General features: G+C 42.8%; 1 protein-coding gene across 1 annotated transcript in view; it reads right to left on the bottom strand.

The window, feature by feature from the left end:
• LOC128424127 (ubiquitin-conjugating enzyme E2 E1) overlaps positions 1–24,149 on the bottom strand; it is a 56,652-nt gene that overhangs the window by 4,290 nt on the left and 28,213 nt on the right. The window contains exon 4 of the mRNA XM_053409996.1: positions 7,929–8,061. Coding sequence (XP_053265971.1) covers positions 7,929–8,061 — 133 coding nt within the window. The remainder of the gene's footprint in view (positions 1–7,928; positions 8,062–24,149) is intronic.

Raw genomic sequence — 24,149 nt, 5'->3', positions numbered from 1 at the left:
ACTTTCTCAAGGCAAAGCAAATCTAAGGTTACAAACACCTTGCGTTACAAACACTTTGGGTTACAGACTCCGCTAACCCGGAAGTAGTACCTCGGGTTACGAACTTTACCTCAGGATGAGAACAGAAATAATGCGCTGGTGGTGCGGCGGTAGCGGGAGGCCCCATTAGCTAAAGTGGTACCTCAGGTTAAGAACAGTTTCAGGTTAAGAACGGACCTCCAGAACGAATTAAGTTCATAACCAGAGGTACCACTGTATAAACACTGACAACTGGGAAATGTTGGCCTGCAGGCGCTCCAATTGGAGAACAGCCTTTACCAAAGGTGTCATGGACTTTGAAGACACTCGAACTCAGGACGCAAGGGAGAAACGTGCGAAGAGGAAGGCACGCTTGGCAAATCCACACCATGATCAACTCCCACCCAGAACCCAATGTCCCCACTGTGGAAGGACGTGTGGATCCAGAATTGGCCTCCACAGTCACTTACGGACTCATTGTTAAAACCGTGTTTATGGAAGACAATCTTACTCGGCGACGAGTTTTCGCCGAAGGAGAAGGAGAAGAAATAAAATACACACAACTTGGATTTGACATGCTGCATTAGTGCTTCATTAAGTGACTGGCTTTTATGTGCTTCGAAAGCCTGGCTCTCTAACCTATATAAAATTACTGGGTAATAGAATGTCTACAATCAGCACCTGAAGAGTGAGAAAATCCCAGACCACAACTTATTTTCCAGGGAAAGTCCTGGGTCTACAGAAGCCGTCCTGGTTTCTGATTTGATCCCGGAATGTCCCACTTTTCCTTAGGACATCTCTGTTTTCATTAGAGAAATGTTGGGCGCTTTGGAGTTATGTGACCCCCGAGCCAAGGAAATAAGTAACTGTACAAGCTTTAGAAGACATCTGAAGGCAGCCCTGTATAGGGAACGTTTTTAAAAAATGTTTTATTATATGTTGGAAGCTACCCAGAGTAGATGATGATGGTGACTGAATGGAACACCCCTATTTTCATCTGAGAATTGTTGGAGGGTTATGTATTTATTACAAGTTATAAATGGGAAATAGTTACAATAGGTGCTTCTAAAATTCATGATTTTGTGACTGCAATACATGCAAATGTTGATGAAGTCTCTGGTTTCCTGCTATCCCCTACTTTACTGAAAAATCCCCAAACTTTACTGAAATTCAGACCCTGCCCACATGGATCTTTGCTAAAGTGATTACTGAACTCTGCTCCAAATAGTGAAATCAAGTTTCATGTTTTGAACCCCGTATAATTTATGGAGCTATTACTAGTCTAATGGTTTTATCACCAGTGTGAGAACTATTATTCTTCCTTGGAAACTAATTAGAATAGTCACAAGAATAAGGCCAGCATCAACATTAATGGCGAGCTGCTGCCCTCTTGTGCCAACTCTCTTTATTACATCAGATTTACACAGGTTTAAAAGGTGCACTGGGATTGCTGCAGCAATAATCTATCATTACTTCCCGAGGCCGCAGAAGAACAACCATGTAATTTACAGTGCACCTATGCGCCACATGCCTCCTGCAGACAGTTGCCTGATTAAAGAACAGAAATTGGTAACCTTTTGCCACAAATGTCAATGTCCACGGGAGAATTTCTCATTAGACATTTCAAGCGCACTTTTCATTTTATCTGTCACATTTTACCACATTCTTCCTCCAGGGACTCGAGAGCAGGATACATGACTTAATTTGTGCTCTTGTTTCTGAAGCAGCTAGTCTACATAGAGATGACAAAGTACAGAAATTGGAAGGCCGGGTAGCAAAGCGTCTGCCCACAAAAGGAACACTTGGCTCCTGCAGAAAAACTTGTGTGTGGACTCAGACTGAGGCTTAGACATCACATAAATACGCATGCCTGAAACTATACATCTGTATCCGTATCTCTGTATCTATATATGACAGGCTGCATTGAACCTGGAGCACTCAGCAGATTCCTGTCTTAAGATGATTGTGATCTGCTGAATCTGGGATCCCTGCCAGTCACACCAGCTGCTGCAAAGGTGGAGGGAAGAAGAAAAGTACCGTATTGGCTCGAATATAAGCCGCCCCTGCAAATAAGCCGCACCTTTAAAATTGAAGGGGGGGGGAGAAAAAAAGACAAAAGCTGTGCTGCTTCCTGGGGGTGGGGAGAGCCACGCTGCCTTGCCGCCCGTAAGGTTGCGAATGTAAGCCGCACTTTAACTTTTCATGGTCAGAATTTGGAGGGGGGGAAAGTGCGGCTTATATTCAGGCCAATATGGTAGTATGAGGAGCAGAATTGGGTGGGTAGTAAAAAGCTTGTTTGTTTCCCTCTCCCCTCCACTAACTGCATGCATGATGCCTGGTTTGCAATAAGTGGAGAAGTGTTATGTAACTCCAAACACACTTTCAAACTCCACAGTGGAAAAAGCCTTGAGTTTTTGTGGAGTGAGATGAAAGCACTCACGTCTTGCCTACTTCTGCATCTCCACCCAAGAAAAAGCCCCTGTAAAAAAAGCGTGTGTGCAGGGTGTGTGTATACTGTTAAATGCGTATGCCTGCAACACAATTTGGGTTCCCTTAAAGCCTTAAGCGCTTGCTTGCACAGATGCCAGGAGTAGTCTACTCAAACATATGCTTGGGGGTAATGTGCAATACATGTAACATGAAACTAAACTGGATGATGTTGTCTGGAATAAGTCTCCTAGAAACTGCATTAACTGCACAAAGGTATTTTTATGCGCTACAATGAAGTTGTCAGATATCCAGAAAGTTCCTATCATGGTCCAGTCTCCAGGCTAACTTTGATTCTGGATGTACTGTGTCCAAGAATAGAATAGCTCAACTCTGCCGAGATCTCCGGCACTCAAAACATACCTCCAATATCTCTCCTCTCCCGTTGGGATAGCTCAGTCCGTAAAGCATGAGTCTCTTAACCTCAGGGATGTGGGTTTGAGCCCCACTTTGGGCAAAAGATTTCTACAATTCTAAGAAGGTATTTACCTGTCTGCAGAGGTGAGCAGGAGCAGCACATCCCATTTCACTGCTTGCCACCCCTCCCACACACCACTGGCAAAGAATTTCAGGAGAGAGGGCAAGATCTCACCCAAAATTGACTCTGGGGGCGGGGTGCCGTCCCGGAGACTTCTGTCAACCTCCCCCGGTCTAAAGGCTGCACTGGCCCTGGAGGTGAGGCAGCAAAGCTGCTATTCAGGAGCAGCAGAGAAGATAAAAGTAATTAAGTAATATGGGTTGGATCCAGCTTATGCTAACTGAATGCAGGTTATCCGGCCACGATAAGGAAATTTTGTCCATGGTATGATTATTTTCCACCTAGTACTTTTGACACCTTGGCACACCCTCTTTGCAAAATTTGACCATTCCAAAATGCAGGTGCGCTTTCACTCTCGCAAGATGGAATGTACTGACTTCGGCTGTACTTGAGGGTCACTTTCAAAAAAATTCCACTGGGGAAACGGTTATGTCCCTGTGGAGATGGCTGTATTGAGTCAGTGGCTCATGTTCTTCTGGCCTGCACTCTTTCTAAAGATTTGAGGAGTGAGGTTATTACCCCTCTACTATTGTCCATGCCAGGGACGTGGGTGGCACTGTGGGTTAAACCACTGAGCCTAGGGCTTGCTGATCAGAAGGTCGGCGGTTTGAATCCCCGCAATGGGGTGAGCTCCCGTTGCTCGGTCCCTGCTCCTGCCAACCTAGCAGTTTGAAAGCACGTCAAAGTGCAAGTAGATAAATAGGTAACGCTCCAGCGGAAAGGTAAACGGCGTTTCCATGCACTGCTCTGGTTCACCAGAAGCGGCTTAGTCATGCTGGCCACATGACCCGGAAGCTGTATTGACCCTCGGCCAATAAAGCGAGATGAGCTCCGCAACCCCAGAGTCGGCCATGACTGGACCTAATGGTCAGGGGTCCCTTTACCTTTACCTATTGTCCATGCCAGGTCACTCAACATTGCTACTGTGTCCTTCCTTCTAGCAGATCAAGATGATCAGGTGACAGCAAAAACTGCAAGGTTTTTAGTGGGGGCAATTAGAATAAGATATATTATTTTATTATTGATGTAAACCCCCAAAATGTATTTCCTAGAGCATGGGTAGGCAAACTAAGGCCCGGGGGCCGGATCCGGCCCAACCGCCTTCTAAATCCGGCCTGCGGACGGTCCAGGAATCAGCATGTTCTTACATGAGTAGAATGTGTCCTTTTATTTAAAATGCATCTCTGGGTTATCTGTGGGGCAAAGGAATTCATTCATATTTTTTTTCAAAATATAGTTCAGCCTGAGGTTTGAGGGACAGTGGACTGGTCCCCTGCAGAAAAAGTTTGCTGACCCCTGTCCTAGAGTTAAGTTTTTACCTCTATTTTCAGTACGTTTTATTTTATTGCTAGTGGCTGATACAAATAAAAATTATTCTGCTTTAAAAAATTGACCCACCAGAGCAACTTCTCATTTATTGCCATGATAGTTAAACAATGATTTGGTCTCACCTTCTCAGTGTTCGTATAGAAAACACACAATGTCTTTCACAAGTATTATCTGTAACCCGCACAAGGCCAGCATAGGCCACTATACAGAAATGTCTGACCCCCCTTTAAGGAAAATGGTTGCTGGTTGACCCAGAGATGTAGCAGGACAGGGGAATCAGCTACATTACTAAAGCAACAGGGATTTGAATGCGCTATAAACATGCAACACCAGATGGTGCCAGAGAGCAGGAAATTTTAAAGCGCCGTTTTCCATAGAGATTTTTTCTTTTGTTAAAACGATCTAACTTCTAGCCACACACGGAAAGAACAAGGATATAGTTTGAATGCTTCGCCTGTAGAATAATAAATCATTTAATGTGTCAATATGACTGGAAGTCATTAAAATTGCAGCTGTTGTTTAAGGGATTGTTATTTTGACTGGAGTGTAACTGAAATTAGTAAGATTTTAGAACGAAGAAATAAAGTAAATCATCAAACCATCAATTTTAATACACGGGGGACTACCTAAATTCTATAATTTGGCATCTGAATTATTGGTATTAGTAATTGTACTATAATTTGACGTTGTTATAATGAGACTATGACTAGATTATTGTAACTGAAAACTAATTAAAATTATTATAAAAAATAAACCCATCTAATTTCTTACTTATGTATAGCGTTTTCCCCCTGTGTTTAGATCCACCCAGGTTCCATTCATTTGGATTAGAGTCAGAAGATACAAAGCTTAAGCAGGAGTAATTAAACCATTCGTTCAAAGTTTACTTATTTCTGTCTTGAGACTTAGCTAGATTAGTAAAGAAAAAACACTTTATCTGAATTATAACACGGTGACACCTGATGGCGCTGTGGAGTCTTGTCTTTTGCCAGTGGGATTTCCCTTTATGAAGTTTACAACGTGTTTAACTGAATCACTTTTTTAATATGTCTAGATCCAACCTTGGTTTCTGAAGTATGGTAAGATTCCTGGAAGGTTGCAGAAGGCCGAGGAAAAATCTACACAGAAAATGATTTCAATGTCACACATGGAATACTTCCCATCTCATGCAGCAGAAGACATTTGTGTGAGAATTTAAGAATCCCGATTTAGAACAAATTGGGGTTGGAGGGAGAATACAGCAAAGATTATAATCCAGTATTTCGTTATACCACGAGGACACCAGAAAACATTAATAAAATTAGGATTAACTAAAAATTTAAAAGCCTTTTGCTAAATTAGGTCTTTCTTAACTGAGTAAATTATTTATCGAGTGCTGTGTTTTATTGACCAGGCAACTGCATTTTCAAAGGCAATTAACAAGATACATCGTTTTAGAGCGCAGCTATTTCAGAGTATTTGAAGAAGCTTGGGATCCTAATAGATGAAGCGCACTGTTTAAATGCTTTTTATAGTACTATTGTAAACAACAGTTTAAAAATAAAATGAAAAACAAGAGTTCAGAGCATTTGAAAGGGATTTTTCTTAAAAAATAAAAATTGTAAAAATCATTTTTGTGAAATATCAATGAACATGATTTAAAGGCGCAAACTGAATAGAAAGATTACAAAAGTAGTCAACAGCAACAAGTTATTGCTGTTTGTAAGTAACATATAAGCAGTTTTTGTCTGACTTGAACTATGGAACTGGATCTTTGCCTGCCAAACCCACTGGAATTATTGAAAAGATATCTTCCAAAAGGTGAGGTACGTTAGTGAATAAGACAGCAGAGAATATATATTAAGCCACAATTGAAATAATAAATGGGAAAATACCAGAATGTGAGGGTAGCGAAGTGCTTTTTTAGTTATACAAGGCTAAATCCATCTTTGCTCTTGAAGCAAAGAGTAAGAAAACACAAAATGAAATGGCACTTCACGGGTAATCTAATATCTCAAAATACCTTCATGCCGTCATGGTCCCACTTTGTCCGATATGGCAGGAGAAGGGTACAATGGTCCTGTGTGAGTGTATGGAGGCAGTTGGAGGATGGATGGCGGCTAACAGATTGAGGCTGAATCCTGACAAGACAGAAGTACTCTTTTGGGGGGACAGGGGGCTGATAGGTGTGGGGGACTCCCTGGTCCTGAATGGGGCAACTGTGCCCCTGAAGGACCAGGTGTGCAGCCTGGGAGTCAATGTGGACTCACAGCTGTCCACGGAGGCGCAGGTCAATTCTGTGTCCAGGGCAGCTGTTTACCAGCTCCATCTGGTATGCAGGCTGAGACCCTATCTGCCTGCGGACTGCCTCGCCAGAGTGGTGCATGCTCTAGTTATCTCTCGCTGGGACTATTGCAATGTGCTCTATGTGGGGCTACCTTTGACGGTGACCCGGAAACTACAACTAATCCAGAATGCGGCAGCTAGACTGGTGACTGGGAGTGGCCACTGAGACTATATAACATCGGTCCTGAAAGACCTACATTGGCTCCCAGTATGTTTCCGAGCACAATTCAAAGTGTTGGTGCTGACCTGTATACCTGAAGAAGCATCTCCACGCCCATTGTTCAGCCCGGATACTGAGGTCCAGCTCCAAGGCCTCCTGGTAGTTCCCTCCCTGCGAGAAGTGAGTTTACAAGGAACCAGACAGAGGGCCTTCTTGGTAGTGGTGCCCGCCCTGTGGAACACCCTCCCATCAGATGTCAAGGAAATAAACTATCTGACATTTAGAAGACATCTGAAGGCAACCCTGTTTAGGGAATATTTAATGTTTGATTATGGTTTAAATATTCTGTTGGGAGCCACCCAGATTGGCTGGGGAACCCCAGCCAGATGGGCAGGGTATAAATAATAAATAAATAAATTATTTATTCTTCTTCTTCTTATTACTACAAACCTGCCCTCCCGAAGACAGCAACGGGGGCCACCGCAAACTCTTATGGGACCCCCTCCAGTCACATGAGCCCGTACGCCACATTTTTTGTTTAGGTGTATTGTAAGGAGAGGAAGGGACGCGGGTGGCGCTGTGGGTTAAATCACAGAGCCTAGGACTTGCCGATCAGAAGGCTGACGGTTCGAATCCCTGTGATGAGGTGAGCTCCCGTTGCTCTGTCCCTGCTCCTGCCAACCTAGCAGTTCGAAAGCACGTCAAAGTGCAAGTAGATAAATAGGTACCGCTCTGGCGGGAAGGTAAACGGCGTTTCCATGTGCTGCTCTGGTTCACCAGAAGCAGCTTAGTCATGCTGGCCACATGACCCAGAAGCTGTACACCGGCTCCCTCAACCAATAAAGCGAGATGAGCGCTGCAACCCCAGAGTCGGTCACGACTGGACCTAATGGTCAGGGTCCCTTTACCTTTAAGGAAAGAGGTGGCCTTCACCCACTCGCTCACTTTCCCAGAATGCCCTCTGATCCCAGGATATTATGGGTATGCCTCTGAATACCTGTTTACCGTAGATCAACAAGTGGGAGCATCACACACTGGAAGCAAACATTAACTGTGCATCGCTTTTCTTACCTTTGGAGGCTTGAAAGGGTATTCTGGTGTAAATGTGATATCGAGGAAGAAAACTCCGCCTTCGTATACTGAGCCCGGAGGTCCTAAGATAGTAGATCTCCATTCATAGATGTTGTCACCCTTGGGGCCAGCACTGTGAAGTCACAAGGGAGGGGGGAAAGGAGACCTTTACAGAGATTTGCCTCTAATATTTCAGAAAAACAGTTCAATTTCCGCAAGGATATGCAGGATATAAAATTAAGGCTGTAATACAGGCACTGACAACAGTGTAGGGCATGGCTTGCAGGAAGATTTCATCAAAGCAGATTTTAGCTGTGGTGATGTTGAGGATGGAAGAGCAGGAAAATATTGCTGCACCCATGGGCGTAGTCAGGATTTATGTTGGTGGGGGGCAGAACCAAGCTGTTAGTTAAGTATTCTTATTTATTGACTTAATTTGGGGGAGGCAGCTGCCCCCCCTTAGGCTCATGACTCCTCCTTCAAAGTAAGTAAAAGGCTCAGGGACAAATGATTTAAGTATTCAGCAGCACACACCATCAGTAAAACATACAATTTTCAGAAGTTTTGCTTTATGGGATAGAGAACTATTACTTTCTATGTGAACAGATAATATAAAACAACAAAACTTCTCTATTTTCCCCGAGAGAACAAAAATGAACACCCAATACGATTTTTCCCAAGCCAATAAATAACAGAACAGTGAAGAAAACAAACAAAAAACCCAAACCTACTAACTGCCAGATCCTAAACCTCTTAAGAAATTAAAACACTACCTAAAGAGCAAATAGGAGGCTTGGCAATTTTGCTTCCGCTGAGTACATACTATCCTAGAAAGTTATCGTTGTTGCCGCTGAATTTATGAATTGCCTTTCACATATATACCAAATAAATTAACGAGTATACAATTTTTAAAAAATTAAATACACCCATTCCTCAGGATAGGCTTAAAATCGGAATCCATGCTAATGGGTTCGCTGAATTAAGATGCAAGCTGATAAATTTTTAGGCATTTGAAGCGGTAAATTAGTGAGCGAAGCTTTTCCCAGCAAGGGATGTAATAACGATGGGAATTCACATTCTGGATTTCCTCCCATCACATAAAGACACTGCCATCCCTTGTCATTGGCACAGGAAGACAGAGGCCAAGTAACAACAACAAATTGTTGATTGGTTGCAATTCTTTCCTATGTAGCATGATGGAACTCAGGGAGGCATGCATGGGGTTTCTGAGTAAGCACTGACCAAACCAAGCAATATTGGTGCTTCATGCACCTTCATCATCAAAATCATTGATTTATACCCAGCCCATCTGGCTGGGTTTCCCCAGTCACTCTGGGCGGCTTCCAACAAAGTATTAAAAATACAATAAAACATCAAACGTTAAAAACTTCACTAAACAGGGCTGCCTTCAGATGTCTTCTAAAAGTCAGATAGTTGTTTATATCCTTGACATCTGATGGGAGGGCGTTCCACACAGGCGGGCGCCACTACCGAGAAGGCTCTCTGCCTGGTTTCCTGTAGCTTTGCTTCTCGCAGTGAGGGAACCCCCAGAAGGCCCTCGGAGCTGGACCTCAGTGTCCAGGCTGAATGATGGCGGTGGAGACACTCCTTCAGGTATACTGGGCTGAGGCCATTTAGGGCTTTAAAGGTCAGCACCAACACTTTGGATTGTGCTTGGAAACATACTGGGAGCCAATGTAGGTCTTTCAGGACTGTTGTTATGTGGTCTTGGGGGCCACTCCCAGTCACCAGTCTAGCTGCTGCATTCGGGATTAGTTGTAGTTTCTGGGTCACCTTCAAAGGTAGCCCCATGTAGAGCGCATTGCAGTAGTCCAAGCGGGAGATAACTAGAGCATGCACCACTCTGGCGAGACAGTCTGTGGGCAGGTAGGGTCTCAGCCTGCGTCCCAGATGGAGGAGGTAGACAGCTGCCCTGGACACAGATTTGACCTGCACTTCCATGGACAGCTGTGAGTCCAAAATGACTCCCAGGCTGCACACCTGGTCCTTCAGGGGCACAGTTACCCCATTCAGGACCAGGGAGCCTTTCAGACTTGACTATGGACCAAGAGTACTTTATAGAGGAAGTATGAGGAGAGCTGCAATGCAGAAACACCAACTTACAGGCTGAACATACATTTCTGAAATGGAGCACAACAGCTAAGATATAGTGATACCTTGGGTTACAGACGCCTCAGGCTGCACGTTTTTGGGTTGCGCACTGCGCCAAACCTGGAAGTACCAGAACAGATTACTTCTGGGTTTCGGCGCTTGTGCATGCATAGAAACACTAAATCACGCTTTGCGCATGTGCAGAAGCACTGAATTGCGACCCGCGTGTGCGCAGACACAGCACTGCGGGTTGCAAATGTGCCTCCTGCATGGATCACATTCGCAACCCGAGTATCCACTGTGCTTTACTTTCAACAGCCTCCCCTCTCTTGAAAACTTCACAGTGAAATCAAGTTTGGAACATCAACAGTCCTTTTCCCAAGTACCCCAAAGACTCATGATACTCCGCATCTCTCCGTTAATTATTTCTCTGCGTCTTGTTCCAGATCTATATACTCTTGGAAGTTACTGGAGATGTAATGGGCTGTAAACATTACTTTACTTGCACGATCAGCCTTGACAGACACCAGGGCTAGCTGTGTAAACTTGTTGAGAAACAGCTCTCTTGAGTACCCTTAGCCAACAGTCCAAGGAATCGTGTAAATGGGATGCTGCTGAATACTACTACCATTGCCTCAAACTGAATTAGGGAACTATCTCCCGATGGAACTACAGTGCGGAACAAGTATTTGCGATTCATTAATACCAATCCAGTGCAGCTACATGAAAGCTGGGGTTGTCAACAAGGACTCTTAATGCACAAGGGAACTTGGCTACCCCCCCCCCAAATGCTGTCACTTTTCTGTGGACCTGTTTTAGACAGTTTCTAGTTGCCAAAAGCAAAGCATTCCCAACTGAATAATGTTACTGCAATAAATATGGTCAATAATCTCTCACATCCAAATCAGAGTCGATCGTGCATGCCTGTTCCATATCCAAAAAGCGGGAGATCCACTGTAGCCATAAAAAGGTGTGTGTGTGTAGTAATATTTTTAATTTGATTTTACAAACATAGAGTTATGACAATACCAAATGAATATCCACATTTGGAATACTATATTACCTCTCCACAGCACGTTAAAATCAAATCAGACAACGAAAAGAAACTGAGAATTCAGAGTTCAAATCCATAATCAACTACACATTTAGCAGGTATATTTTGATGAAAGATCTTCAGTTGCAAATGGGAGTATGGGCTATCTATGTAGCAGAGCATTAAAAATACTCTGCATGCTGAAAGAATTACAAAAAACAAACTATTTCTCATCAAAATGAGCAATGAGCAAGAGTCTTCGTCCACATAAAATTTATGACTTAAAATGAAAAGAATGGAATAGGGATATGTATATATGGGCATACCATGTAGAACCACTAATATTCACATTAAAAGCTACCAAGGCATTTAACTTTTTTTGTTACAAACCCTTTGATAGCATAGGTGAGGAAACTTTTTTCCTGTTGCGGGCTACAGAATTGGGGGCCACATGTTGGAGATTTCCAGGGCTGAAGCCAAAAGTGGGAGGAGAACCCCACTTTCTCTCTCTGCCCCTCTCTTTCTCCCCCAGCACCTGCATGGAATTAGCCTGCCCATGGTACTCGGGCCAAAGGCAGCTCACCCTTGAATGAAATAGCTGCTTTATTGAAAAAAGCAATAGTATTTCTGCTGAGTGTCACCAGGCTATCTGTATCAGACACATTAAAATGACACCGTAGGTGAGGCATTACAGATATTCTGGTAAATCCATGCAGATAATCCATTTCACATGAGATTATGTAGACACATGAATACAAAATTATACCTTTAGGAGCTTCAGTCATTACACTCAAGTTAAGCTGAATGTGCCATGCTATCACATTTCTATCAAGCTGTCAAACACATGGCCAACTTAGAGAAAACTAAAGTATTAAAGCCAAAAAAAGAAAGCTAACGTTCATTGTACTTTACGGCAGCTGTCAAATATTCTCGATAGAGCTTGTGACTTTTCGTGGGGGAGGAGGGAATATTTCAGATTTATTTATTCTGGAATTTACACCTTGCCTTTGTATGAAGAATCATATTCAAGGCACAATATATGTGAGCCTGTGTTTAGCTATGACAAACAACCACTTAGTGCATATTAGGTATAAATAACACCTGAGCATGAATGTCATGTGCTTTATTCCGGATCATTACCATTCCTGAATGAGGGGGGTGGCTATGTGGCCTTGATAAAAGTGAACTACATATTTATGCAATATTTTTCATATAATTTTTGGCCAAACCACATTCACTGTTAACTTCCGTGAGTACATACAAGAAACCACCCCTACGATTTGCATCTTCTATGCAACTCGCAACATGACTATCATTGGAAGCCAGAAAACCTTGACAAGATGCATGGCCCCCTCCCCGAGTACAAATACAGATATTCCTGATTGTACAGTGGTACCTTGGTTTACAACCATAATCCGTTCCGGAGGTCCGTTTGTAAACCAAAACAGGTTGTAACCCAAGGCGCACTTTCGCCAATGGGGCCTCCAAAATTTTTTTGTTCGTAATCCAAAAAAAAAAAAAAAGGGTTGTACTTCCAGGTTTCACGTTTTGTAGTCCAAAACGTAAGCAAACCAGAACGTATGCAAACCAAGGTACCACTGTATTGTAATCTTCTTCTGCTCTTCAGCTGAAAACTGGCTCTGGACGTAGCTACGAGCATTTAAAATCAAACCACAAAAGAAGCCCTTACAATCAAAAAGAGCTCAGGGAAAGGTTCTCAGGAGGTCTGGATGATGGAGGTACCTGAATGGTTGCCTTCCCTATCTCCAAGGATCACAGCCTTGAGAGCTGACACTTGTTTGAGACGTACGGGCAGACTTTCAGCAGACCTGGGTTTAGGAACAACAGAGAGGTGCCTGTGAGAGGTCTTGCTGTCTACCTCCCACCTTAGATTTCACAAATCAAGAAATCTGAGCTGGCACGAAGCCTATTCCTGTACATACGTGAGGAGGAGGAACCAGTTTCCGGTTGTTCTTCTCCTAACTCTTCTTCCACAACAGGTTTTGCGCTGGCAAGCTCTGAGCCACAATTTGCCAGCCTTTTCAAGGAGTTCAGCGTTGTGTGTTTTACGTCTGTTTTGATTCTACAGTGTTTCACAGCCAAAACCTCATGAAGTTACGATAAAGAACCTGACCAGCCTGGATGCGTCAAAATGATGCCTTATGGCCATTAATTGCAAAACACCTTGCTTGAAAACAGTAATTAAACACTGATAGGATTTTGTTCTTTTTGATCAGTCTTAATTTTAGGCTAAGTGTAGAAAATCAAGGGGGCAACCCCCTGCCCCCCCCAAAACCCTCTTGGAAAAACAACACCCAAACACCTTTAGACTGCTGTGCTCCGGCAGCCCAGGAGAAACATGCCAATCAATCAAGCGACAAGCAAAACATGGAATAGAGCAATGTTTGTCCACTTCCATTACACACAGATCCATGCTGTTCTTCAGTGCCAAGATGAAACTAAATTGATGAACTGTCTAGGGAAGAAATGTCTTGAAGAAGCATGGGGGAGGTGACAAAGATTGGGGGAAGAGGCTTTCTATTTTCTGACTTTAACGTAGAGTGGAAGTAGGTCTTAAGCTATTATTAAAATTAGTCAAATATACAGCAGTTGTCCACCCACTCGACAGAAATTTGTTCTAGGCTGATTTTATGACATCAGAAAGGAATGAGATCTCGATGCCTATACAGCAGGCACCCTCAAACTCGGCCCTCCAGATGTTTTGGGACTACAACTCCCATCATCCCTAACCACTGGTCCTGTTAGCGAGGCATGATGGGAGTTGTAGTCCCAAAACATCTGGAGGGCAGAGTTTGAGGATGCCTGTAGAGGAACAACTTCTGGGCTTATTTTACCGGACATTGAGAGCACAAGGTCAGTGAAGTAGCCCCTCTGTGTTAATCAAGGAGCAAATGCCACACACACACACACACTGAAAATAGCATGAGCGTGCAGCTAGATTTCTGATGGAAACTACTAGCCAATTAGTGTTTTAGCAGCTAAAATGCTTAAAGATGAAGCAGAGAAGACAGGTAAATGGATATACCATATTGCACCACACACTCGCCGGGTTGCAAATGCAAAAGGAGGCATGACAGATTGAATCTGCCAATGCAGTTATCTAATCTATAAAATGGACTATATATTTGTATATTTACACTATCTTAAAGCATTATTTAGACTACAATGGCTTTCAAAAATATTGATACAGCCAAGTCATTATAAAGAGTAAATACTTCCGAATTCCAAGCTTCCTGGCAATACAATGGAAGGGAGAATGGGGGGTGGGAGAAAGTATATGTTTGCACTGTAAAGAAACCTCTCTGAATTCTCAATCAATGTAAAAGAGAAGACAACCTTGACTGGATTCAGAATTGTCTATACTGTAGTGTAATGGAAATCGAATGGATGCTCCCATAGGTAGGAGGGAGAGGAGGAGATTTTCCTCTTTCCCACTACAGTTCTCTATTCCCACCCTAAAAAAAACCTGCTCTGAGGTTAGACCCTCCAGTAGGTAGTACAGGGGGCTTTTTGGGGTGGGGTGGGGGTGCAATCACTAAAAATCTGTTCCTTTGCCTTTCTCTCAAAGAGCAAGAGCCTCTGCTGAGTCAGAGACCACACTTCCCTTTGTGGAAGGAGCAAACCGATTAAAAGTAAATTAAAAGACAATGAAGGGCGTGGACTTCAACTCTATAAACAAGCACTGAAATAAGATCTAAGCTATTTTCAAGCAGTTGTTGTGCACACTAGACCACATCTCTCTCACACTTACACGTTCCATGTTTGGCGCACGACAGCAAATATTTCCAGAAATTAAGATACATGATTATAATACAGTGAGGCCTCGTCTGTCTTATTACTGTAGTAGAATAATCAGTTCTTTATATAGTGTCTACAAAGGGTTTAGGGATTGAAGTGAAGATGGAGAGGGAACGAAACTGGATATTACACCAGGCTCATCTATTATAAGGAATTATTCGTACTAATACCAGCTGGTTTCCCCTTGGCAGATAAAGCACTCGGGAGCGCATGTGAATCTGCTATGCGCCTGTGTTTTTCCGTGGTTAGTCGTACGTGTTACTGAATTACTATTGCCCTTAGAGGACCACTTGGGTTATGTGGCAGGGTATAAATATACTTTAGAACATTAAAAAAAAAAAAAGCGCACACACAATTGAGCAATTACTTGAGAGCAGCTTGATATTCACAAGGCAGCAGCTGAAGACTAGAGAGCAAATTAGTTTGGCTGTTAAGAGCATAGACTAAGAGCCAAAGCACCCAATTCAAATGTCACCTCAGCAATGAATTTAACGGATGGTCTAAGACATGCCATTATGGGCCAGAGCAGAGCAGAGAGAAAGCTAAACAGTGATATGTGAACGGCCCTGAGATCTTTTGATGAATTATAAATTTAATTCATCATCATCATCACTGATACTGGCCTACCTTTTTAGGCTGTTGTAGGGATTACTGAGCTAAGCTATGTGAAGCAGTCTGACAATGTAGTCAGGCTGCTATATAAATACTAGAATTACATTATTATATGCAATAGCACTCACACAAATTGAACTGTAATTGAGAATATTTTTCCTTTGGTTATAAGCAGCATGCTTTTTGAGGCGCAAACAGATTAAAAAGCAAAATACTTTTGTGAAAAGGCCAATTCAATGGCACAGCGATTTAAAAAAAATAAAATAGTTCAATTTCTACATCATACTTAAAGGCTTACAAAATACACAGCCTTTTTTCTGGGTGAGGTCAGAAGGATGGCTAAGTTATTCTCAAGAGTGTACTGAACCCTCTACTTAGTCCAGCAATAATCACTTCAATTTAGAAGCAAGCCCTGGTAAAAATGGTTCAGGAGAAATTAATCCATTTAGTATTGGCTTTGAAATAGAAAATAAAATCAAGCAGTTCTATTCCGCAAGGGGCCCCTAATTCCCCAGCTTGTCCTATTCAATTCCAGAAGCTTATTCAATATATAAGCAACAGTGCTTCACCTTACAAAAAAATGTTGTTTTTTTTAAAAAATCCACAATTATAGCATACATCCCATAAGTTATCACGTTTGCATCAACATGCAAAGCCTACTCTTGAAACAGCAATGGAATAATTTCCCACATTTTTTAAACAGCATTTCTACCTTGTTGAATATTTTCAATCCCACAACAAGGGACAAAGTAATAAAAATAAACAGAGGAAAAACAACAATTAAAAAATTCACATAAACTGGTCCAATAGGCAACAAATTAACAATTCTGTTGTTTGGTAAACAAGAATAACTGCAATGGCAAAATTTAAAAATTTTCAAATTAACCATGTAAAACATATGCAAGACATTCAAACCTATTAAATACTGTAACTGATTAAATAACCAACCAGTGGTCTTGAAAACCGTCTCCACCCCCACATTTCCCCCCCACTTAGAGCAGCCCCCTCCCTCCCTCTTTGTCTCTCACACTCTTGACCATGGGTAGGCAAACTAAGGCCTGGGGGCCGGATCCGGCCCCACCGCCTTCTAAATCTGGCCCATGGACGGTCAGGGAACCAGCGTGTTTTTACATGAGTAGAATGTGTCCTTTTATTTAAAATGCACCTCTGGGTTATTTGTGGGGCCTGCCTGGTGTTTTTACATGAGTAGAATGTGTGCTTTTAATTAAAATGTATCTCTGGGTTATTTGTGGGGCATAGGAATTCGTTCATATTTTTTTTTCAAAATCTAGTCCGGCCCCCCACAAGGTTTGAGCGACAGTGGACCGGTCCCCTGCTGAAAAAGTTTGCTGACCCCTGCTCTTGTGCCAAGAGACACTCTGTGGCTTTTGAGCAACTTAGCAATGCCCCAACCCAGGCAGGCTCTCTCCCTGAGCAGAGCTATGAATTCGTGCTTCCCACAAGCTTCTGCAGCAAGAAACTCCCTCTCCTTGACCATTGAAGCAACAGAGCTACAAACACACACCAAAGTGGGGTGGGAAGAGAGGGACACTCGGTTTTTCTCCCCATTTCCCAGACCCGAAGAAGCTCACAGGCCTCAAAGATCAGTGAGGCTTCTTGTGAAAGATGTGGTGGTGGATTCGCCAACCTCTCCCATCTATTTAAGATTCTAACTTCCCCTACAAGTTTACAAAAACATCGGTATTTTGCCTTATTCCACATTTCACCTGGTGTCCCTTAGCAAACGGATAAATCATAAAAATAACAGACAGGTAGAAAACAAAATTTAAAAATGTGCGTTGAAAGGTTGAAACGATGCTCACTGAGCACAGGAAGAACTGCAAATATACGCATGCTTTTATTGCAAGAGATAGCATGAAAAATGTGGCTATGTTATTCCCTATGTCACCAGGTAAAAAGCTATCCGAAAAACGTGGCACAGCTCCAAGACAGTCTGCTGAGCGTGAGGTTTACACTTTGTGAGTTGCCCACATGACGCTAAGATAATATGCAGCACAATCCCCAGGTGAGCTTACTCGGAAGCAGGTCCTACTGAGTTGAAAGGGACCTTTACTCCTGCATGTGCACATTGGATTGCAGACTTGAAGTAAAAAATCCAGGTTGGGCTGCATGGTCTCAGGTTGCGGTTTGAATTTGGGTGTTGAAAACGTGAGGCAAACAAATTTCCTGGGAGCCAGATTAGATCATGAGTTGCCAACCTGGTGCCCCTGGGGCACCATGGCACCCACAAAGGCTTTTGTTGGTGCCCCTAGACTGTGAGCTTTTAAAGTAGGTCTCTAGGCCTCTTAGAAAGATATGATGCCAAATATGGAGGAACCCTTCAAAGCGAGATCTAGGAAATGAGACAGCCATACTGCTCCCACCTGTCAGTGTTTTTGGCCAAAGACCAAAGCAGAGGTGTGACTGATAAATGAGTTTTTTTGGGCATGAGGCAACAGGAATCCCTCCCGTTTACTGCAATTTTCCTGCTCTTGTCTTATTGTCCTTGGGATCTCTATAGTTTGCCATTGCTTTCCCCCTAGAAATCAGAGTGCAATCTACTCAGAAGTACATCTCCTTTGATTTAATAGGGCTTAATCTATTAAGTATGGGACGCGGGTGGCGCTGTGGGTTAAACCACAGAGCCTAGGGCTTGCCGATCGGAAGGTCGGTGGTTCGAATCCCGGTGACGGGATGAGCTCCCGTTGCTCGGTCCCTGCTCCTGCCAACCTAGCAGTTCAAAAATATGTCAAAAGTGCAAGTAGATAAATAGGTACCGCTCTGGCGGGAAGGTAAACGGCGTTTCCGTGCGCTGCTCTGGTTTGCCAGAAGCGGCTTAGTCCTGCTGGCCACATGACCCGGAAGCTGTATGCCGGCTCCCTCGGCCAATAAAGTCAGATGAGCGCCGCAACCCCAGAGTCGGTCACGACTGGACCTAATGGTCAGGGGCCCCTTTACCTTTTAATCTATTAAGTGGGTACAGGATGGCAGCCTAGGCTTTGCTTTAGGGTTGATATTGGGGGGAAAACAAGGTTCTTGGGCCTATGGAAGGCAGAAATCAGTTAAGCCTTATCTAGTAAGGAAATACAATTATGGGGAAAGCTTCACTATGACTGTACAGTCGTACCTTGGTTTTTGAACGGAATCCAAAAACATCTGAAAACCAATTCACAGATTCCAATTGGCTGCAGGAGCTTCCTGCACTCAATCAGAAGCCGCGTCGGATGTTCGGCTTCCAAAAAACGTTTGCAAAACAGAACACTCACTTCTGGGTTTGTGGCGTTCGGAAGCCAAAATGTTTGAGAACTAAGCTGTTTGAAAACCAAGGTACAACTCTACTCTGTCAATTCTGTGTTATACCAGGCCGCCCAGCCCCCAAGTCATTTTGTGTCTGGTGCCTTCAGCACTCTCTCAAAATCCAAAATGTGCCCACCGGCCCAAAAACATTGCTTCCCTCTAATCCAAGGGTTGCCAGTCAGGGACACCAGTGCATCACTGAGATAAGAGAGGTTGTTCTTGTTGCTGCTTTCCGTTTCTTTCCTTTCATGCAGCACTTAGTGAGAGGTGCTGGGGCCCTCAAATCTTGCCTGAGAGCCATTGGCAAGATGCCAGTTACCAGACCCAGTTTTCAGGTGTCAGTGCTGTTGTGGTTTTGGGACCCCTAAATATAGCTACATAACAGTAGTGTGGAAGGAAGAGAGATGTAAAGAAGAAAGATGGACCACCACAAAGTACATGAAAGACTGTTCAGCTTTCATCAAGTGCATGTACCAGAAGTAAGGGAAGTTTTCAATATTTGATTATTTTATTGCAGCATTATTATTATTATTATTATTATTATTATTATTATTATTATTATTATTATTTTGGGAGCCACCCAGAGTGGCTGGGGAAACCCAGGAAGATAGGTAGGGTATAAATTATTATTATTATTATTATTATTATTATTATTATTATTATTATTCAGAAGTTAAGAGGGCTTGTGTGGGAAACAGCAAAACGGAAAACAATACGGAATATTGCTTGCCCAGTAATTCATGCTACTTAATATCAACATATAATAATAACAATTTTAACATAGAAGCACATAACCAACCTGTATGTAAATGCTCGTTAGTTTTTAAGCAGAACAGATCAACTGTCTCAGTTGCAAAGTATTTTAAACAGCCAATATCAGGGGTGGGGGTGGGGAGCTGATATAATCAGTACTGTGATCTGTAATAAAAACCTGCTTAAGTGAAATTTTCAACATTCAAGAATAGACCTGAACACTTTTCCCAAACACTGTTTTAAAGGACCTTTTTATTCTTAATTTCTTGCTTAAACAATTAAGAAGTAAACCACTCAAAGTGGTTTTCTATTTTCTATCACAGGAAGAAAGATCGTCTTCTTTGTGTTCGCTGGGGGTTGGAGTGGAGGAAAATAAAAGCTTAGCATCAAAATAATTAAGTTCTGTAATCTATATTGTCCTCCTGATTCCTGCAAACTTGTTAATATGACCACTAAGCCTCTCTCTCTTCAGCAGGGGAACAGCAGAGCCAGCATGCATTTGAGGAGTATTGAACTCCATCCTTAAGGCATAGGCACTGTAGTTTGCTTATCAGATCTCTCACTCTTATCAGATTTCACTGTTAACAATTAACATTAGTAAACACCAGAGAGGTAATTATGCATTACATGGTACTTGCAAAACTGCTGAACTCCGGGTAAATTGATAAAAACCATCAAACTCCACAAGGAACTTACTTTAGACGAGGCAACAAATCAACACTCATACTGTCTCTGGAGTCAAACGCTCCTTCCATAATGCAATGAGAAACAGTTCAAGGAGATTTTACACCAGTAGCTCAAGGCATCTGCTTTAGACATCTAATGAAGAATATGCTGTTTAAAGCAAAAATGTATATTGTGAAGGAATGAGGTGGTATCGCACCAGCTTCAGTAACGGTACGGACTGCTGCACAGTCTAAAGTAGCCATGCCTGCCTGCTATAAAAATACTGTGCTGCTTTTAAAACCACAATTGGTTTAAAATCTATATAAATCCTTTAGCTCTGCAGAGGCTCTCGTGCTTCCCACAGACCTATTTTAAATTTATTTTGAACAAACCCCACTGTGGTTAACAGCAGATTCCACTCGTTAATCTAGCCCATCATTTCAGAAAACACCATCGAGAAGCAAGCTACACTTTTCCAGTAAAAAGTGTATGCCAAATTAATGTATTATAATCATAGCATAATAGGTTCCAATATTCCTGTGGGTGTGGTAGACTTTAATAGCACTGCTTCTATTAATCATGCACATCAAAGTTTTCAAGCATCGTCTTTTACTTTTTCACCCTAATGAAACAAAATCTATTAGCATAGTTATTTCCTCTCAGATTACCTTAGAAATACTTCCCTTCCTATCTGTCTGCAGAATAGCTGGAATACAAAAGTACTGTCATAAGAGGCAAACAAACCAGCTTTCAAAGGAAGCAAAGATGAAGTTAATAGTGACAACTTAGGACGTGTGCCAAATACTCACACTTTCCCTTATTTTCACGCTGCGTATCGCAATAAAAACCGAGAGCCTGTTGACAACTTTACAAAATGAACAAACGCGAAAGCTTTCATAGGCCAGAACCCACTTCACCAAACGCACCAAGAGTTTTCCTTGATCGACAAATTATATACAGCTCAGCAATGCAAGGGGGATCCATGTGGCTCACATTAGTACGCAGGGTTATCACTTTTCAAATACTGCATTTTTCTTTCTTTCTTTTAAGTCATTTTATATAACTGCTAAGCACTCCACCTCCAAGCACCTAGCAAGTTTGGCGATAAAATGTAATTCCCTTTGTAGTTTAGAAATGTCACACGTACGATTTGGTTTCGCACTATTATTTTTCCAGCATGAAAAAACAGTTTGCTAGGAACAAGCCCTACTGATAGTCTAGCCCAAACCAAGCTGGTATGCTTACTGCGAATTTTTTGAATTGTGTAGGTATACGGGATTGTGCAGAAACTCAGGGAAACTGCTCAATTCATGTAAGCAAGGTGTTAATGCAGACAGCTACTGTATCAGTGACACTTTAAACGCCAGTAAACAAGACCCATGACTTGCCCCAGCTACCGGATTTACACAAAGGTCTTCCGTCAACAAACATTCTGAGTGCAGGTCAATGTGCCTTAATTTTCCAGTGACATGGGGATAAATAACCCACACATGTATAAACAGAAAGTGCTTATTCTCAGGTAAACACATTGGCAGTGAATCACAGAATCAGCAAAGCTTTTTGAAGAACAAGAAGAAGATGAGCTCTGTTGAGTATGGGACTGTCAAGGAGCAAAATACCATCCGTGAATCTCCTCCAATCAGCTACTACCTCTCCCTGTCCTTTTTGTACAACCTAGAAAAGCACACCCACAGTGTGGCCTCTTAATTATGGTATGTAATTTTGAACAATAACTAATTATATTATCCAGTGTACCTAGACCAGAGGTAATGCTTTAGGTGTGTAATAATGATAAGAGGCTGGATTGTTCTATTTTAGTGTAGCAACTGCGCTGGTAGGACTGCAAGTTTTAAAGCTCCACAGAATTCTTCCACAGATATTCTGGGTCAGACTCCATGTCACAACTAATGTGTGAATGCACCTCCATTATGAAAACTTTAATCTGAATTGTTTAGATATATAAAGCAAATTAAAACTCCGTATCCACTCCACGTAAATGCCAAACGAGAAGCAACACTAGTCTGTGACTGGATGTCCCAACATCTTTGTTCGTTTTGGTTAAACATACCTGGAGCTCCTAGACATGGCACTGGGAGATGGGTTTTAAATTCCCTGCCCTCACCCCCATGAGGTACTATTAACCATGAAGTTGGGAAACCCTTTCAGTATGAAAGTGTCACTTTCGCAGAATAATGAAAAGGGAATTCTTTGTGGATCTTAAAGAACAGAACTGTTTGGAGTATGTTGTGGCCAGTCATTTAGACACAAAATCTGTACCCTAACTGGCACAGCCCCAATAAGGAAGTTACTAGAGCCAATCTCACTGAATATTAATTCATCAAATACGGCATGCCCCCAAAGCAAATGCACTCAAGTTGCCACATACCCATCACACCCCATTTGAACGGAAGGTAGATGCCATCAAATTGGACCAGGGAACACCTGTATTAGTTGCAATATGCGGTAAGTACCCCTGGGACGCAGGTGGCGCTGTGGTCCAAACCATAGAGCCTAGGATCAGAAGGTTGGCGGTTTGAATCCCCATTCCGGGGTGAATTCCCGTTGTTCGGTCCCTGCTCCTGCCAAGCTAGCAGTTCAAAAGCACATCAAAGTGCAAGTAGATAAATAGGTACCACTCCGGCGGGAAGGTAAACGGTGTTTCCATGCGCTACTCTGGTTCTCCAGAAGTGGCTTAGTCATGTTGGCCACATGACCCGGAAGCTGTACGCCAGCTCCCTCGGCCTGTAAAGCGAGATGAGCACCGCAATCCCAGAGTCATCTGCGACTGGACCTAACGGTCAGGGGTCCCTTTACCTTTACCTTACCCTTGGTAATGCCCAGAAACAAAGAAATGGTCCAGAATCATCTCTCCACCATTCACTTACTGCATAAAAAAATTGAAAAGTCTTTCAATTGTTTTTAATAAGCTAAGCACATGACAGCCACATTCTAGAAGCAGAGAGATCCCCTTTGAAAAAAATCTTCCTGCCTTGCCAAGCTTCTATTAGTCATGAGAATGAGAAATGCTGGGACAAACTTGCCTAACAAGTTGTGTAACTGTGTGTTAATCAGGCCAATGTTGACACCAATAAAGATTACACTCACTCCAAATAAAACCAGAGGAATCATCTCCTTTTACTAAAGAAGGTAAAGTGTAATTTATGTGGGTGGGGTGGGGGGTGTATATATAATATTAATACATTCCGGGATGGGGAAGGGAATAAAAAGCTTGCATTCTGACCCAATCACTTGTATGGGAGGTGTGCACTAGCAGACTTTGTAGTGGTTGTAAAAACTATAGAGCAGGAAATGTTATTTTAGGGAGACCTGAGGTTGAACTAGTGTCAGAAGGGTTTACCCAAAGGACAGCAGCTCCCAATGCACTGACAGCATTTCACTGGATTGGGTCCAGGCGGAAGCCTTGTTCAGGCCTTATGCTTCATCAGGAAATCTCTTTGCATACATAGGAGGCACAGGGCCAAGCAACATCCTGCCCTGTGCTTTCTACACACGAGATTTTCTGTTCAGGCATATTGCCTGAGCACTGCCTGAAGTCACCAAAATCAATGGGCGTTAAGCCGTGTACCACTGATTTCTTATACACTCTCACCTGGGAGGAAGTCCCACTGAACTCAAAATGTTCCTGGCAAATTTCAAACACTGATAATGGGTCTCAAACCCTTGGTGGTTTAGGGACTTCCCCTGAATGTTGAAGACAGGCTCTGGTGGATTGAGTGGATGAGACCAAGAATGGGTCCAATGGTCAAGGAGGCAGTTTTTGCACATACTATAGAGCAACGGTTCTCAACCTGTGGGTCCCCAGATGTTGTGGGACTACAATTCCCATCATCCCTGAGCTCTGGCCTTGCTAGCTAGGGGTGATGGAAATTGTAGTTCAACAACATCTGGGGACCCAAGGTTGAGAAAGG

The sequence above is a fragment of the Podarcis raffonei genome, chromosome 12 (assembly GCF_027172205.1).
Source record: "Podarcis raffonei isolate rPodRaf1 chromosome 12, rPodRaf1.pri, whole genome shotgun sequence".
NCBI classification, from domain to species: domain Eukaryota; kingdom Metazoa; phylum Chordata; class Lepidosauria; order Squamata; family Lacertidae; genus Podarcis; species Podarcis raffonei.
The sequence above is the reverse complement of the archived record's forward strand: the minus strand, read 5'-3'. Positions and strand labels throughout refer to the sequence as shown.